The sequence below is a fragment of the Melanerpes formicivorus genome, unplaced genomic scaffold (genome assembly GCF_026170545.1).
Source record: "Melanerpes formicivorus ecotype bairdi unplaced genomic scaffold, bMelFor1.0.p_v2 SCAF_84, whole genome shotgun sequence".
NCBI classification, from domain to species: Eukaryota; Metazoa; Chordata; class Aves; order Piciformes; family Picidae; genus Melanerpes; species Melanerpes formicivorus.
Window position 1 is genome coordinate 739,261 of NW_027142436.1, and position 16,961 is coordinate 756,221.

At 42.5% G+C, this 16,961-nt stretch overlaps 1 protein-coding gene across 6 annotated transcripts in view; it reads right to left on the minus strand.

Moving 5' to 3' along the window:
* The window catches only part of EML4 (EMAP like 4), a 203,986-nt gene that overhangs the window by 71,798 nt on the left and 115,227 nt on the right, over window positions 1-16,961 (minus strand). For 5 of the 6 annotated variants that reach the window (XR_010990686.1, XM_068165144.1, XM_068165145.1 and 2 more), the window contains exons 3-5: window positions 8,391-8,520; window positions 2,772-2,945; window positions 580-708 (exon numbers count right to left, since the gene is read on the minus strand). Coding sequence is in view for 5 of the 6 variants with exons in the window: in XM_068165144.1 (XP_068021245.1) it covers window positions 580-708; window positions 2,772-2,945; window positions 8,391-8,520 (433 nt within the window). In the remaining variant the exon portion in view is untranslated. The remainder of the gene's footprint in view (window positions 1-579; window positions 709-2,771; window positions 2,946-8,390; window positions 8,521-16,961) is intronic. The other variant, XM_068165142.1, reaches the window with a different exon arrangement.

Sequence of the window (16,961 nt, forward strand, 5' to 3'; positions counted from 1 at the left end):
ACAAGCTGAAAAAAAACCTGCTGCTGAAGAAGAGCACAAGAGGAGTGATGGCTACAGCTCATCACCTACTGAAGTGGAAGCTGAAACGAAGATCCTTGCCTATTATCCAGAAGGCACAATCAGGAGTCTGTTAGAGAGTTTATGTGAGAGACCTACCTGAAATCATTAAGGCATATTCTTACTATTGCAGTGTACTTTAGAAGCACACATACTATGCTGAATCCAGCAAATTAATGTCAAGGAAATACATTTCCATTTTCAAATTAGTTTTAATTAGGGAAAAAGAAATGGAAAGCTTACCAACAGGGGCATTAAGCCATGAACCTTCACTCACAGTGCCGAAATGGGCAACAACAAAACAGCTACACTCAAATCATGCAGCAATATAGAATAATGTCAAGATTCCACAGGCACCTGCAGCACCACATTGGCAAGTTACATAACTCATTACTCCTGATAAATGTGCAAATGGTCTTTTTCTACCTACAGACAGGGCTATTAAGGTCACTGGAATTGTGCCACTTCATAATATTTTTACTCTAAAGTTCACTTGCTTTTATGTACAAAAATGATACATACTTGTCTGCATTCTTCGCCACTTTTGATATTAATTTAGATGTTGATGTTACCCTCAGCAGCTTGTAACGACTGTCATCAGAACCTTCCCAAGCACTGTGAGACTTTTCAGCAGTCAAGGACTTCTTTATGCTAGGAGAAACAAAAGTGCATTTTAAAATGATAAAACAGTAAGATAATAAAAACTGTAACTGGTATGCAACGGACAGATCAAGCAGCAGGAGACAAAAGCAGAGCTAGGTCTTCCTTCAAGCTGAAGCATGAAAAAGGGAAAAAAGTTTAGTCAAAAAGTTCTAACTGGATGAATGAAAACAAGTCAGCAAGACAGCTGCCAAATATTTTATGCATTCCTTTCCATTTCCAAATGCTCTTACATAAAGAAGAAAAAACCCCAGCCCTGTACTTCATTATTATATTGCTAATGTATTACAGAAGTGGACAAAAATGAGGCTACAGAATATGAGCCTTAAATCATGATTTTTGTTTAAAAAAACAACACTCAAGAAGCTAACAAAGCAAAGTAGAAACTTTTTCCCTACTGAACTGTTTGCTAGTTTTAATACACTGATTTCTAAGGCAGAACAGTTCCATAAGGTTAGTTTCACATGGCTGTCTTGCAGATAGCACTTTCTAAACCACATGAATGGCTTTAACTTTGACATAATGTCTGCAAACTCCTTACACGACTCGGGCAAGCTAGGTTTGGTTCAATGCTATAGACTAGTAAATCCACAAATTCTGATACAGTTTTCCATCAATCTTATTGTAACCAATTTACACTAATTGGAATTTGCAAGTTCTGTAGCCACCATTATTTTCTCACACATCTTAATTATGTTCAAAGGTGATCTCATCCAAATTATTCTTCAACCAGTTCATTTAGTGGGCAAATTGGTCCTGCTAACAGTATTATACTTCATCCTGTCAGAAATGCTTTTTGCAGAAGTAAGTCCTTAACTGCAACCTTAGAAATGGCAAACTCCTTCCACAGCACCTCAGGAGGCTGAAATGTCCTGAGACAAACAAGTTAATCACATCAGGTTAAACAATAAGGAGACTGAAAGAGGCATTTTTTTCCCCTCACACTGCAAAAGATTAGTAAGCAAGACTTCACACAAACACCTTTACAGTGAGATACCAGGCAGCAGAGCAACAGGCTGCAAGTTCAGCTTCAGATAGCTTAGGAGTTTGTGCAAGACATGTAGACAGAGCCTCCATGGAGTGTTATAACATGCATCAGTCAAGTGGGAGTTTACTTATTAGAGTTGTGAATTCAAGCAATGCAAGACAACAATCTTGTGAACTACAGTAAATCTCAGAGCAATACATTTTGTTTAAGAACTTGTGTGAGGATCCTAAATGCCAAACACCAAAAGAATTCCAAACCAGTAAGGTGACAATGTAACAGAAAAATAAAGAGAACATATTGAGTGATCTGCATAGGTCTGAAATGCAAAAATCATCACCCAAATTCTCAATTCCATTTCCTTGTCCTCAAAACACCATCAAAAAAGAAATGTACAGGTTTTTTTGCTGCCTAATTCCCACCAAAATGAGTGGGAACATAGGGGCCATCCTAAACAAACTGTGTCAAGTCAATCAGTTCTGATTTGGGTGCAGAACCAGAACTTCCCTCACGGTAAAAAACAGGAACAAAAAGTGAAGTGAACCACCCTGCAACTCCACAGGAGCTCAAAAGGGAAAGGATGATAAATAAATAAATAAACAAATTCAAACTGCAATCATTAAAAAAAATAACTTCAGAAAAGCTCCTGAAGGAGGAGTTGCAATGATACTCCTGCACTTCAAATGCCGCAACAGAACATAGTAACAGTCATGTGCGAAACACGCTCCACAATCTGGCTGTGCCAGACACAGCCTATGAAATGCATCTTGAGAAGGATCAAGTCAGAGTTAAGGGCTTTAGAATCATGACTGATTAGCACCTTAGGATTTCAATCACAGAGCATAAAAAAACACCTACATAACCTTAACATTTCACCCAGCAAAAAGCTGTATTTTAATGTATTTGCTCTGCTGCAATGCATGCTGAATGCATCCTCTCTGACGACAAAAACAGCAAATATTTACTAACTCGATCACAAGACCCAACTATTTCACATGACTTGTTGTCAAATATGAACTCAGTATCATTACAATCACTTTCTAGTTCTGTACTGTAGTACTGTGAAAACCTTTTAGCTGGAGCTGAACTCTTGCTTTCTTGAGTTTGCCTGTGTGTTTGGAGAGTCTGTGAGGAGGGCTGGGGAGGAGGTGAAGCTTGAGTTTGTGGACTTTGATCATTAGAATGAGATTCCTCTTTTTTTTCTTTCTGTCCTGGAGGTTTTTCCTTCTTTTTTTCTGTGCTGCTGCAAAATAAAGTATAACACAGTGGGAAAAAAAAAAACAGAGAATAAGCACATACGTTAAAAAAGGGTGGAGAAAATTCTTTCTGTGAAAAGATGGGAGACGCAGGCGACAACTGACAACACACGAGCACCACAAGAACGCCTGGATCCGTCACTCACACTCCTCAGCTTAGCGTTCTGCTACAGTAAGGTTTATTCACAAGGCCCACCAGTAAAAAAGGCTAGGGAAGCACAGATGATTACTTACTTATTTCAACTGTGCAGCTGTACTCTCTGATTTGAGAATGAGCACATCCCTCATTCATGGGCTCTTCTCCAGTGTTTGAGGCTGGCACGAGTCTGCCATCTCTCACCAAAAAACAAAAGTCATCCTCTGGAGCAGCCCAGTGACTACCTTACCATCCTGCCAGCCAAGGCTCAGCGCAAGCCACAGGCAGGAGTGAGAGTTGCACTGTCTCCCATTTGAAGCCCACAATGACACCAAACCTCTCTCTCAATACTTCTGGCCACGCATGGTACTGCTTATCTTTGTGCCGGCACCACAAGAGAGGAATCCTGTTGCTGGTCTCTCTGCTTTCCGTGGCTGCATCAGCATTCAAAGGAAATCACCCCTGAAAACTCATTGCTGTTTTGATCTGTAGTTGACTAACAGAATGCCTCACCACTTCTTTAAGGTGTTCAGAAAACAGCAGCTAAGGATACACTTTTTTGTTCCTAGTCCTGTATTTATTAGGCCAACACTTAAAACAGTTTAAAAACACATAATTAATAATCTTAAACTCATTAAGGATATAACCAAATGTCCACTAAGTAAATAGAAAGAAGATTATTTAACAGGCTCTTCTATAAAATAGCATGCTTTGCAATATATTGGGCCACACACACATCAGCAGGACCTGAAAGAAAAGTGTTCCCGTATTACACACTCTATTTTTCTTAAATAAAACCCTTCAAAGGCAAATATCTTAGTAAACAAACATTGATACAAACATATCAAAAGGAAAAACAAACATTTTTCTCCTAGGTTTAAAGTAACCTGCAAAGTAAAATTAATTAAAAACATTAAAAACAGTATTTTATTGAAAGGGAGAAGGCAGATTTCTATTCCCTGACACCATTTTTTCCTCTGAAGCCTTGTATAATCTTAATTATTTGTGATTCCAGCTACCTCTCCCCACAAAACAATGAAAAGCAGTAAGACAACATTCAAAATGAATAAAAATGACCCCCTGACATTAGTTAGACATTCACAAGCTCCTCTTCTTGTTTAGAAGTACTGAAGAACATGAAAAACAATAAAAAGCCCCAAACACATTTATAAGGACTACTCAGGATTTGTCATGCAAACCAAATTACTCGTCAGAGATGTCAATACAACGCACCAAAGGCACAGTCCCTTTACAGAACAGCAGACGAGAGCAAGCCAGCACTGTCACATCTGAAGGCATAGATGTGATCACGGAGAACAGAGCCTGAAGAACTGTAGGATTTTGGTTAATACTTTACAGAAGCCTTTATTAAACTGGAAGCATAAAAAAATCACTAATTTTTAATTAGAAGATAGCTTGGATTGCTGGATGCAAAAGCACACTCCACAAGCTTTTCACAGGCTGCGGCAATGAAATGAATTCTTGGATTCTCTCACCACTAAACAAACCTCTGTGTTCCCACTCCAATATTCATTCCCCTATAAATGCAAGGTGTCTCATGATGGCAGACCTTTTTGGTTTGTTTTTAAAAGGAAGTTATCTTTCAGAGGACACAGTCTCAAGCTGCGCCAGGGGAAGTTTAGGCTGGAGGTGAGGAGAAAGTTCTTCACAGAGAGAGTTGTTAGCCATTGGAATGTGCTGCTCAGGGAGGTGGTGGAGTCCCCATCCCTGGAGGTGTTCAAGAGGGGATTGGATGTGGCACTTGGTGGCATGGTCTAGTCATGAGGTCTGTGGTGACAGGTTGGACTTGATGACCTTTGAGGTCTCTTCCAACCTTGGTGATTCTGTGATTCAGAAAGACATGCTTCCAACTTTCCCTTTATTTAAGGATTTCAAAATACAGTTTAGTACTAATAGAATCACAGAATCATAGAATCAATAAGGTTGGAAGAGACCTCAAAGATCATCAAGTCCAACCTGTCACCCAACACCTCATGACTAACTAAATCATGGCTTAATAAAAGCGATGTAGGAGGAGCCAGAATGCACAAATGTCATGACTTCCTTAACTCCAGCTTGCAGGAGCTAAGGAAACATGCTGCCACCATGTTTTCTCTGGTGGTGGCAGAAAAGAGCTCATCTGTGAAGTCATTACCTGCTGTCTCTTTCTTCCTCCTCTTTGTAGTATCTTGTTTACAATGACACAGCAGAAATTCTGCAATTCACATCTGTGTTCCTTCCGCATGCTCAGGTGAATGCTACCTGCCGACAGCATCTAACTTATCCACCTGGTCTCTTATGTTGTGTTCCTACCTAAACTTCTTTAGCTCACCTGATCAACTTCCTAGAAACCATAGCTTCAGTGTGGAATCTTCTGAATGGCTTCACTGGGCTTTGTCAGTGGACTATTTGTTTCACACTTTGCCATCAGGTTCACTCCTTAAATTCTCTGTTGAGACCACGAGAGGCAGCTGGACCACTCTACCTTCTCTGAGGTGCAGCATAAGGCATACCTTGGATTCCAGCACAGTTCTTTTATCTACCACCAAGTTGCAAGAGGATTTTTTTTCACTGCTATTTTAATGTGAAAAGTAAATTCTGTAGGCATGTGGCTGACCTGATATTGAGTATCTTTGCACTGAATTTGCTTTGCTCTCTCCTGCTGAACTCCACTATGCTGTTGTACTGTGTTGAACTGTACTATGCTGTCACAGAGCAGCTCTCCCTAGGTCTTGTGAAAAACTGAAACCAAATCCAGAAAAGCACCTTTTCTTGGGGGTTACCAAGACTAGTTTTTTCTGGGAAGCAGTCATTTAATGCCCCCAAAAATTCCCAAATCCTATATTGATGAGGAATTTCTTCAGTCTCCATGTGAGCAACTGAGATCTATTACATCTGTCTGCATTTTGCATAATTTCCAACTCCCCTTCGCAGAATGTTTCATCCTTTGGACCACAACCCATTGGCAGCTCAGTAACTGCCAGCAGAGTGGTTATTCTGAAACATGGAGACTACTCTTACCAGAAGCCACTTTCAGAAGAATGTTTAGTCATAAGGAAAATGATCAAGCATGTCACAAAGACCATCATCTGCAGTACAAACTTGTTTGCAACTCTGTAGATTAAAAAAAGGCATGATTTGTGTTCTAAAGAGTTTTGGCACCTCTAGCACAAGGCAGTTCCAGACTACAGGGCTGAAATTTTCCCAAATGTATGTGACTTCACCTCTGTCAGTGGGACATCATCTATCTGTTTGGGGTACATTCCTGGGCTCTGCTTTTAGCAATAACTGATATTTTAGCATACCTGTTGAAATGAGATGTGCTGCTGTTGTGCAGCCTCAGAGCCATCAGTACATCTGCATGACCTCAGTGTTCAAGATGGCAAAACAAGAATTAAACAGTCCAGGAAATGAAACAAAATAAATTATCAGAGCTGACAGGTCCACAGAGGCCAGAGCCTGGGAAACATGCAATGTAAAGACTGCACAAAATACAGGTACCTAACTTCAACAACAACAACATATATTTAGAAATGCAAAGCTATAGGCAGGTCATGGGGGCTGCTTGGCAACTACAGTGTAATTTGACATCAAACAGGTGACCGTGCCCATGTGCTGCACCACCTCAACTCCCATCCTGAAGAAGGGCCTGGACAAGCTGGGGTGGAGCATCCCACGACCAGCTGACTTTCTCTTTTGGCCTCCTTCCTTTTCAACTGTAGTAAGAATTTGGAAATAAACACATTTACCCTAACTTTAAGGCAACTGGACTACTGACATTCATTTATGCCTCCTTCTGGGGACACTATTTGGTACTGAACAGTTCTGCTGTTGTTAAACACAACCACAAAGCCTGAGATTTGACATTTTCTTTCACCTTTCTTGAGCTGGCAGTTTTATACAATTGCAAGCCTCTCTTCTTCCAAATACCAAACACATTTCACAAAACAGTGTATAAAGGCAGCAGAGCGAAAGGAACTGCTGAAAAGATCACTGAAGAGAGGACTCAAGCCTTTCTAAACAAGCCTTTCTTAAAGAAGGGACTAAGTGTCTTCAGATGTACTGAAAGCACCAAAACCTCTCCTGGATAATAATTTAGGTGCCTGGGGAGAGCTGCCCTGGGTGTATGAAGGCTTTCCTCTTTTGGCCTGTCCCGGTCTCCTTTTAAAGACCTTAACTCAGATGAAAGGGATGCCAGCCACTCCACTGTGCTCTTCTTCTGTCAAGTGCTGAGCAGCCAATGAATCAAGAAGGTGATTCAGCACAAATGCAAGCTGAACACCACAGGAACCGGACTGGCTCTCATCAAAGTGCCAAGAGCCACAGGCATAAGATTAATGGAAAAGTGCTAAGAAATACCTCCCCACAGGAATGTGTTTGTCCCAGTGCCTGTCATACGAGCAGAGAGAGGCAGTCAATGATCACTTTCTGACTTACTGTTGAAAAATAAGCAAAGATTCAGCAAAAGGAAAGCTATGCAATGCTACACAATGGAGAAAGGCAAAGAGCAGGGCACTGCCATTGTTTTCCAAATTCCAAAGGGCACTAAATCTTGCTCTGCTTGGCTGGCACACAGTTTGTATTTGCACACAGCATTTTTATTCCCCCAAGTACATCATTTCCCTGTCTTGCTGTATAGCACAGTATTTATATCCAAACTAGAAGAGAAACTGGCCACTGAAGAGTACTCCAGAGAGTCCAAGAACTTGTTCACATAATTTACCACAGTTTTACATAAGAGTCTTTGCCCTGTGGCTGTATCTGGCATCCTGTGCCTTGCAACAAAAAGAACTAGGTGCAAAGCATACAGATTAAAGAAGCCCCACAATCACCATCTAAGAGAGCCACAGAAGAAAACAGTTATACAAACACTTTGTTTACTGCATGCAGCTGAGGGAAAGGAACAAAAAAAAGGCCTATTGTTGGGTGCTTAGCTCACTTTCATGCAGTGTCATTTTTACACATTTGAGATCTGATACAGATATTCCTACTAAAGAATAAGTAGCCATAGTTTGGATTAAGATTTTATCTTGCACAACTCGTATTGTTTCAAAGCTACTGCCTGTCCTTTACAATGGTGCATTGTCCTTTAGCTTCTTTGGAAAAAAAGATGCAGACAGATTTTCCATTTATGCTGGAAACCCAGCCCAACAACAGGGTATAGCTCCAGAGTTTATTTGTTCCTTACTAGATGCCACGAAGCTTCAGTGAGGGTCATGCAGAGACAAAAATCAAACCCTTCCTCTGTTTGTTTGTCAAGAAATGTACAAATTAAATTTTAATAGCAAACAGATACCTTTTTGCAGCAGATGAAAGAGTTTCTTTTCTAGCAACAGAAACAGATGAACTGTGGCTTGTTTTCCTGCTTCCTGTACTCCCATTAGTTATACAAGACATTGAGATGGCTTCTCGGAGGCTTGGCTGGCCTAGAAAGAAAATAAATATTGAAGAACACAAGGTTTTATAGCTGCATCCAAAGACCTATTCAAACAACCAAAAGCTATCAGATATGGACCTGGTACACATGGCAGCAGTTCCAGCACTCAGGAACTCCAGCCTGGATCCAGTGGCACGCATTCATGGAGCTAGACGGCTGGAGGCAGCAGACCTGGGACACTAAGGCAAGCAAGAATACCCTCTGACAGGGGTCAACTTCTCTACTGCCATGCTGCCAGCAAATACTTTAACTCAGTGATATGCCACATCTCTTTCCAGTTGTGATCCATTGGGAGAATTACAGATTACAGCTAGCCTTGGGAAACTGATCAGCTCCAATAGCTGATCTTGATTATCTTGATTATTTCAACTCTGTTGTTCCAAACCATCACAGCTCAAGGAATACAGTGTGAAGTTTAATGCTTTCAGTTTGTTTGGCTTTATACTGAACTGAAAAGAAGTTGCAGACAGAAGGGCTCTCTACAGTGAAAGAATTAAGTTATTCAAGCATGGTGATGCTAATGATTCAACTATCAAAACTTTCAGCTTGCTTTCAGTTTCCCTTTCTACCTTACAAGGTATTGATTTTGAGTACATGCACTGTAGTACAATTGTTAAGCTTCTGATCTAGTTCACTCCTTAGAACAACTGCCACATGCAGTGAACATTAGAGACTCCCTTTGGGGATGAATTAAGACTCTATTTGTGAAGAAGTCTGTAATCTGTCAGATGCCCACTTCACTCACTGCAGAAGTTTGAAACTATGCAGTGAATGTGAGAGGGATAGCAAGGAAAGGAGGGGGGGAGCAAAGGCTCTTCTATTTAAAGAGCTAAATGCTAGTCTGGAAACTGCCTTCCAGAGCTGCCTCTGCTACAGACCATCAATGAAATACAAGACATTAGACCCAACCTGACACTTCACCCCTTTCCACTGATTGTGGGTCTCTCCCTTTTTGGCATGACTGTCTTATTTCTAAGCTCTTATCCAGAGAACTGTGTTGCCTCCTCCTCCCCTTGAGTGCTATACTTCCACTGTTCTGAAGCATTACACGACCTGACAAAAATTCCTGGGCTAATCTCACACTAAGCATCCAAAAATCAGGCATCACTTTTAACCCCAATTTCATGCCATATCCCCCTTTCACAAATAAGTTGTTACTGCATCTCATGGGGTTGTGATGTCCAGTCACTCTGATTCCAGCAATAAGCATGAAGGACATGACTGACAGCAAAATAACAGCTCTGTGTTCATGTCAGGCCAGGAATAGTGTGAGAGAGATAAGGCATGAGGCCACACACTGAAGACAGAAGTGAGTAAAAAAGCAGTCTGGGACTATCAGCTGTTCTGTGCACCAAGGACAAACTCACATCATTTGAACAATACCAGCATGTGGTGGCACCTCTATCACAGTGCAGTTCTACCAGGCAGCCTGAGATGCAAATTAATTCTCACTTTAAATAAACATTTTACATATGAGAAATACCCATCGAGGGAATGTTACATTGCAGAACTATTTGGATGAACACAGAAAGTGAGCTGATCTGTGCTAACCACAGACTGCCTCAAATACACCAAGCAGCACATGACCACGTCTGAAATGCAGATCAGGAAAACCAAAAGAAGCATGAATATGCCAGGCAGAAATGAGACTAAAGGACCCTGAAGAGAGGAAAGGCATGCTTCAATACAGAAACACTGCAGAGATCATTGTTCTGCACAAATCAGTGTAATGTAATTCCTTCCAACATTCTTAGAGCACTGTTTTATTTGCAACATATGCACTTGGAATACACATTTCATTTTAAAAGTCAATCTACTGTACAAAACATCTGAAGCTCAAGAGATTTTACCCCCATGTGTAAGGTAGATGCAAGAATAATGAGCTTTAAAAGCACTTTTAGTATTAGAAGCCTATAAATTAGCTTCTTTTACTTTCAGTGACAAAGTAAATAATCTTCTTTGTGGAGATTCATAATACCAAGGCCTATGATTCACTCTTGAACTGTGTATGACCTCAGCATCTCCATCTGCTCGTCACAATACATCAGTACCTCTCCAACCAGCACTAGCACAGCTTTCCAGAAACATCAATCAGGAGACATAACAGAGATAATTCTTAGTATGGTGGGGGAAGCATGGGGTGGAAATTGTAAAGGATACACTTTTCCTGTAAAGTACAGGAACTTAACAAGATGGGGAGCAAATTGCTCAGTTTTCTCCAGTAAGGAGAAGATTGATATTTTGTTTGCTGATGACATCTAGAAAAGTCACCACTGCCAGGTATGAAAAGTCTCAGCTCCTGCTTATGTTCATGGACAAAAATGATTCAGAACAAAACTGTACATCAATGTGTACTCCTGACAGGAATGTCGGCTCCTCCAAGCACTGATGAACACAGTAACAACTGAAGACAAAGGATCTATATGGCATTCTTTGGGTTGTTTATTAGTGAAGTGGATGCTGGTGGCAGATCTGTAGAGTACTTCCTAATTTCCACAAGTGGCATGCAAAATTAACTTGGTTTTACTTCAATCACTTTTACACTAAGCCCTAAGGATCTTCAAATCCTTCAACCACCCCAGAATGCTGTGTTTTCATTTTCAGAAAAACTTGACAAAAGAATTCTGGACTTCAAAAACACGACATGCCTAGGAGTTTTGTGCTAACAAAACTGACACTTTTAAGGACAGAAATTAGTACTCTAAGTGTACAGTGTGTGGCCAACCACACCATTAGTCACCGGTACACCCACCACACAGATGCACCACAGAACAACACCACTGAAACCGTACCAAGTGCAGCAAAACATAAGATTTTTTTAATGTCCTTCCTTCCTAAAATAAAGACACCAAAAAAGAAGTAGAAAATATGACAAAACCTAAACTTCCTTCAAGATGTTATAATGAATGATAGCAAAGCAGTGAACTGTAGTCACCACTGTGCTTCCAAAGTTTCGAAGGATGTGTCTCGGTCCAGAGAAGGAAAGAGACTCAGTTCTTTTGAATATTCGGGGTTATGATATTAGAGGCACAAATGAGGCCAGAAGATCAACAGCCCTTGAGGCTATTTATTAGCAGAATAAAGTGGATGGATCAGAAGCAGAGAGAGAGAGAGAAAACAGAGAGAGAGAACAGATTATCCTGGCAGCAATAACTGCGCACCTGAAGGATGGCCAAGGGCTCAGGTCCAGCCAACATGGATTCAGGAAGGGCAGATCCTGCCTCTCCAACCTGATCTCTTTCTATGATCAGGTGACCCGCCTGGTGGATGTGGGGAGGCCTGTGGATGTGGTCTACCTAGACTTCAGCAAGGCCTTTGACACCGTCCCCCACAGCAAACTGCTGACTAAGCTGTCAGCCTGTGGATTGGACCACTACACTCTGTGCTGGGTTAGGAACTGGCTGGAGGGCCGGGCCCAGAGAGTGGTCGTGAACGGTGCCGCATCCAGCTGGAGGCCAGTCACCAGTGGTGTCCCCCAGGGATCAGTGCTGGGCCCTGTCCTCTTCAACATATTCGTTGATGATCTGGATGAAGGGGTAGAGTCAGTCATCAGCAAGTTTGCAGATGACACAAAGTTAGGGGCAGATGTTAGTCAATTAGAGGGTAGAAAGGCTCTGCAGAGGGACCTCGACCGACTGGAAAGATGGGCAGAGTCCAATGGGATGGCTTTCAACAAGTCCAAGTGCCGAGTGCTGCACTTTGGCTATGGCAATCCCATGCAGAGGTATAGGCTGGGGTCGGAGTGGCTGGAGAGCTCCCAGACAGAGAGGGACCTGGGTGTGCTGATCGACAGCCACCTGAATATGAGCCAGCAGTGTGCTCAGGTGGCCAGGAGGGCCAATAGCATTCTGGCCTGCATTAGGAATAGTGTGGCCAGCAGGAGCAGGGAGGTCATAGTGCCCCTGTACTCTGCTCTGGTTAGGCCGCACCTTGAGTACTGTGTCCAGTTCTGGGCTCCTCAGTTTAAGAAGGACATTGAGACACTTGAGCGTGTCCAGAGAAGGGCAACAAGGCTGGTGAGAGGCCTTGAACACAAGCCCTATGAGGAGAGGCTGAGGGAGCTGGGATTGTTTAGCCTGGAGAAGAGGAGGCTCAGGGGTGACCTTATTGCCCTCTACAACTACCTGAAGGGTGGTTGTAGCCAGGAGGGAGTTGGCCTCTTCTCCCAGGCAACCAGCACCAGAACAAGGGGACACAGTCTCAAGCTGCGCCAGGGGAGGTTCAGACTCGAGGTGAGGAGGAAGTTCTTCACCGAGCGAGTCATTCGGCATTGGAATGGGTTGCCCAGGGAGGTGGTTGAGTCATCGACCCTGGAGGCGTTCAAGGGGAGATTGGACGTGGCACTTGGTGCCATGGTCTAGTCATGGGGTCTGCGGTGTCAGGTTGGACTCGATGATCCTCGAGGTCCTTTCCAACCTAAGTGATACTGTGATACTGTGATACTGTAACAAAAAGGGAAAGAGAAGAAAGGAATTATATTACTACACCTCTCACCCCCCAGTACAGTTTGGGTCTGTGGAGGAAGGCTGCTGCCGTTTGGCTGTGGAGGAGAGGTCATCCTTGTTGGCTGTGCTGCCCTCCAGCAGAGGAGGAGAGGGACCCTTCTCTGAGCAGCTTCTTCAGCTCCATGAGTTGCAGCAGGTGGAACTTGGGTTCCTCCTGGTCTGCTTCTTCCAGGCTGCATGGTGATGTCTCTGTCCTATTCTCTCCTAGTATTTTCTTCAGAGAGGCACTGTGCAGCTCTTTTCCTTCCTGAGCCAGCAGTTGTTCAGATCTTTTATGCAGTTTTTGTAGCTATGGGTCCAGGTGGTGGCTATGCATATTCCAGAGAGTATGACAGCAGTGGCCTCTGCCCATTTCCAGGGCAGCTGCAGTCTGCTGAGCAATCTTTATCCTTTGTACCATCCTCCCTTTCCAGGGTAGCTGATGGGTAGAGATGATCTTGTCTATGCACATTCCAGAGAGTTATCCAGTGGTGTCTGCCCAATACACATCAGCTATTGTCTGGGCAGGCAGCAAAGGTGATCTTATCTTCATTGAGTCACATCAAGAGAGACAAGATTTAGTCTCTCACAGATGTCAAGTGTTTCAACTCATGGAAGATGCTGGCAAAGAAACAGCTGGGGAGCACTAAGGCTTTTTTGAAAATGAGCACTGTGCTCTGAATTGCAGGAAAGTATTTTCTGCAGCACTTTGTTTTATTCAACTACTACACTTACACAGTAAGAATCAAACTCTGAGACAAGCAGAAAAAGTGTTCTTCTGTCATATGAACAAATTACAACAGTATTCAGTATTACTAAGGTTGGAAGAGACCTCAAAGATCATCAAGTCCAACCTGTCACCACAGACCTCATGACTGGAGTAGGGAGGACATATGCACTACCAACTGAGCCACAGCTACAGGTTAGGGCAAGATACTAGTTCTCAGTTCATTACTCAGTTCGTTACTAATGGGTTATACTTCATCTTAATATCCAATGTTAAGAAAAAAATTACATTTTGACAAGCTTTGCAATTCTTACAAGAATTGTATCTGGATAACTCCCCCCAGATGTTTAAAATACTGTTTTATGGAAGCCAAATTTCACAAATCTCAACTGACAACTGGCTGTTAAACACACATTATTTGTCCTGTCCTCTTAAATGAATGGAAATACCAGAATAAGAGGAGAAGAGGAGAAGAGGAGAAGAGGAGAAGAGGAGAAGAGGAGAAGAGGAGAAGAGGAGAAGAGGAGAAGAGGAGAAGAGGAGAAGAGGAGAAGAGGAGAAGAGGAGAAGAGGAGAAGAGGAGAAGAGGAGAAGAGGAGAAGAGGAGAAGAGGAGAAGAGGAGAAGAGGAGAAGAGGAGAAGAGGAGAAGAGGAGAAGAGGAGAAGAGGAGAAGAGGAGAAGAGGAGAAGAGGAGAAGAGGAGAAGAGGAGAAGAGGAGAAGAGGAGAAGAGGAGAAGAGGAGAAGAGGAGAGAATAGACCAGACCAGGTTGGAAGAGACCTTCAAGATCATTGTGTCCAACCTATCATCCAACACCACCGAATCAACTAAACCATGGCACCAAGCACCCTGTCAAGTCTCCTCCTGAACACCTCCAGTGATGGTGACTCCACCACCTCCCCGGGCAGCCCATTCCAATGGGCAATCACTCTCTCTGTGTAAAACTTCCTCCTAACCTCCAGCCCAAACCTCCCCTGGTGCAGCCTGAGACTGTGTCCTCTTGTTCTGGTACTGGTTGCCTGGGAGAAGAGACCAACCTCTGCCTGTCTAAAACCCCCCTTCAGGTAGTTAACAGACTTTAATATACAACAGTTGGAGAATGTATAGCTAATGCCTAAACACCTTGAGATCCAACTGACTCTCTCCCAGATAGATAAATGAAGCACATTATGCATAATTCAATATTTATTTACAGATTGCCTACAAAACTTTTACATCTAGTGACTTGACCTGTCAACACACAAACTTCTAACTATAATTGATCCTTATAGAGACACAAAACTAGTTTTTCAGGTGTTATGCCCTTAAAAACATAGGAAACTCCTGCCCAAGGCTCTTTGGGCTGGCATTTTCAAACCTCCTACCCAGGGAAACCGAAGATGTCTTCGGCATGAGACAACTGATTAGTCAACGCACACAGCCCTTTCCCCCCCTCCCTCTCCACCATCTTATTATTGTGCTATACTTTCCCAGAGGTACCATCTACTTCCTCAACCAACTGCCAAGTGAGCTACATCCAAGCAGAGAAAAGAAAATGTTAACTATGGTAATCAGAAACAATTTGACATGCTCTAGCAAACAGTGATGAAAGAGGCACTCAAGTACTAAAAACAAGCAGTTTTTACTTGAAAAAGTTAGTGGCACCATTTTAACTCTTTCAACATTGGAACCTGGCATTTGAGAAACACCACAGAGAACAGCAGGGTACTGCTGAGGAGAATTTGCCCACATGGCTCTCAAGAAAGCAGTCAAATGCACAAAACATATCCAAAACTAAGCAGCATATGGAAAAAGAATAGACACTTATCACCACAACTGAAAAACACTCCTCTACAATGCTCTGAGTATCTTCTCCAATGGTTATTAGGTTACAGAAGTCTTTAAAACAATAAATCAGTCCCTCAGTTGGTTTGGCTGGTCAGTGACCCCGAGTTCATTAACGCCCTCTAGATCCAAATTCTTTGAATAAAGAAAAATAAATGAACAGCATCGAGAACAGTTAAGTATAACACAGGGAAATATTAAAGCAGACAGAGGAAAAGATAGGGAAAAATGGGAGAGAGATACAGAACAAAAAAAATCTATGCAGAAAGAACAGATGGCACTGAAGCCAATGCCTGGAAAATCCATTCAGACCTCAGGAGTATCATTACTGGTTGTGCGAGCACGCAGTCTGCAGACTTCAATTGGACTATTCCCACGAGTACAATGACACAGGTACTGGCTTGCCAAGATAGTTTTAATATCAGGGATAAAAGCCTGTATCTTAGCACTACCAAAAGCACTTTTTCATCTACACTTCTATTTTCTGTTCCTTTAGCATTTCCTGATTGGGCAACATAAACATCTACCAAATTAATGGAACAATTTTCCACGTTAGAGTGTTAAGACTAAACCCACACATGAAGTCTGTCTTCTGCGCTCATCACCGAAGCTTGCTGAGCCTATGAGGACACTTCAAACATAAACCAAAATTACTTAATGTTATTGAAGTTAAACCACTGTTGAGATAAGGTAAAAACTACACCTGAAGTGCTTGGCTTACATTAGCACAACAAGATGGAATGCGATGCAAGACACTACTTCGGATTTTTGCCATTGAGTAGCCACATTGAAGAGGGGAACAGAAGAGGAACAGGAAGAAAGTTTCTCTGGATCCCTGTGACCCAAATTCACTGCACAAAGTAGAAAACAAAAATAAGGAATGTCTGTGTTCCCAGTACAGAGCTGCTTTTGCAAGTCCCCTAAGTAAAGTAAATGCCTCTCAATTTGCCAGCCTGCATTGTCATGGGAGATCCTCTCTGCAACCTACCATGCACTGCTTCCATTGAATTTGTGAATGAGTTATATCAGTTCTTGTCCAAACAATAGGAAATGGTCATCCAAAGGTTTGAGTCTCATTACTTCCAAGTCCAGGAAAAGGACACAAACTCTGTTTCTTTGTGGGCAGACACTGGATGTACTTTCTGGTGGATGGTGACTTTTTCAGGCAAGAGCTCCTACCCCAGGTATTTTATTGGTGCCACTGTGTGCCACAACCTTGTCTCCACACTCAAGAGCCTGAGAGATGAATTCTCCAGTTGCACACATTTTGATACCCTGCAAGATTCTAATAGGTTTACCAGGCACCAGCTGAGAGACAATCTATCTTGCTGGCAGCGACAAGTACCAGACTGCTTTCATGCTTTCCTTTTTTCCAGCGTCCAGGTAATCCTTGGG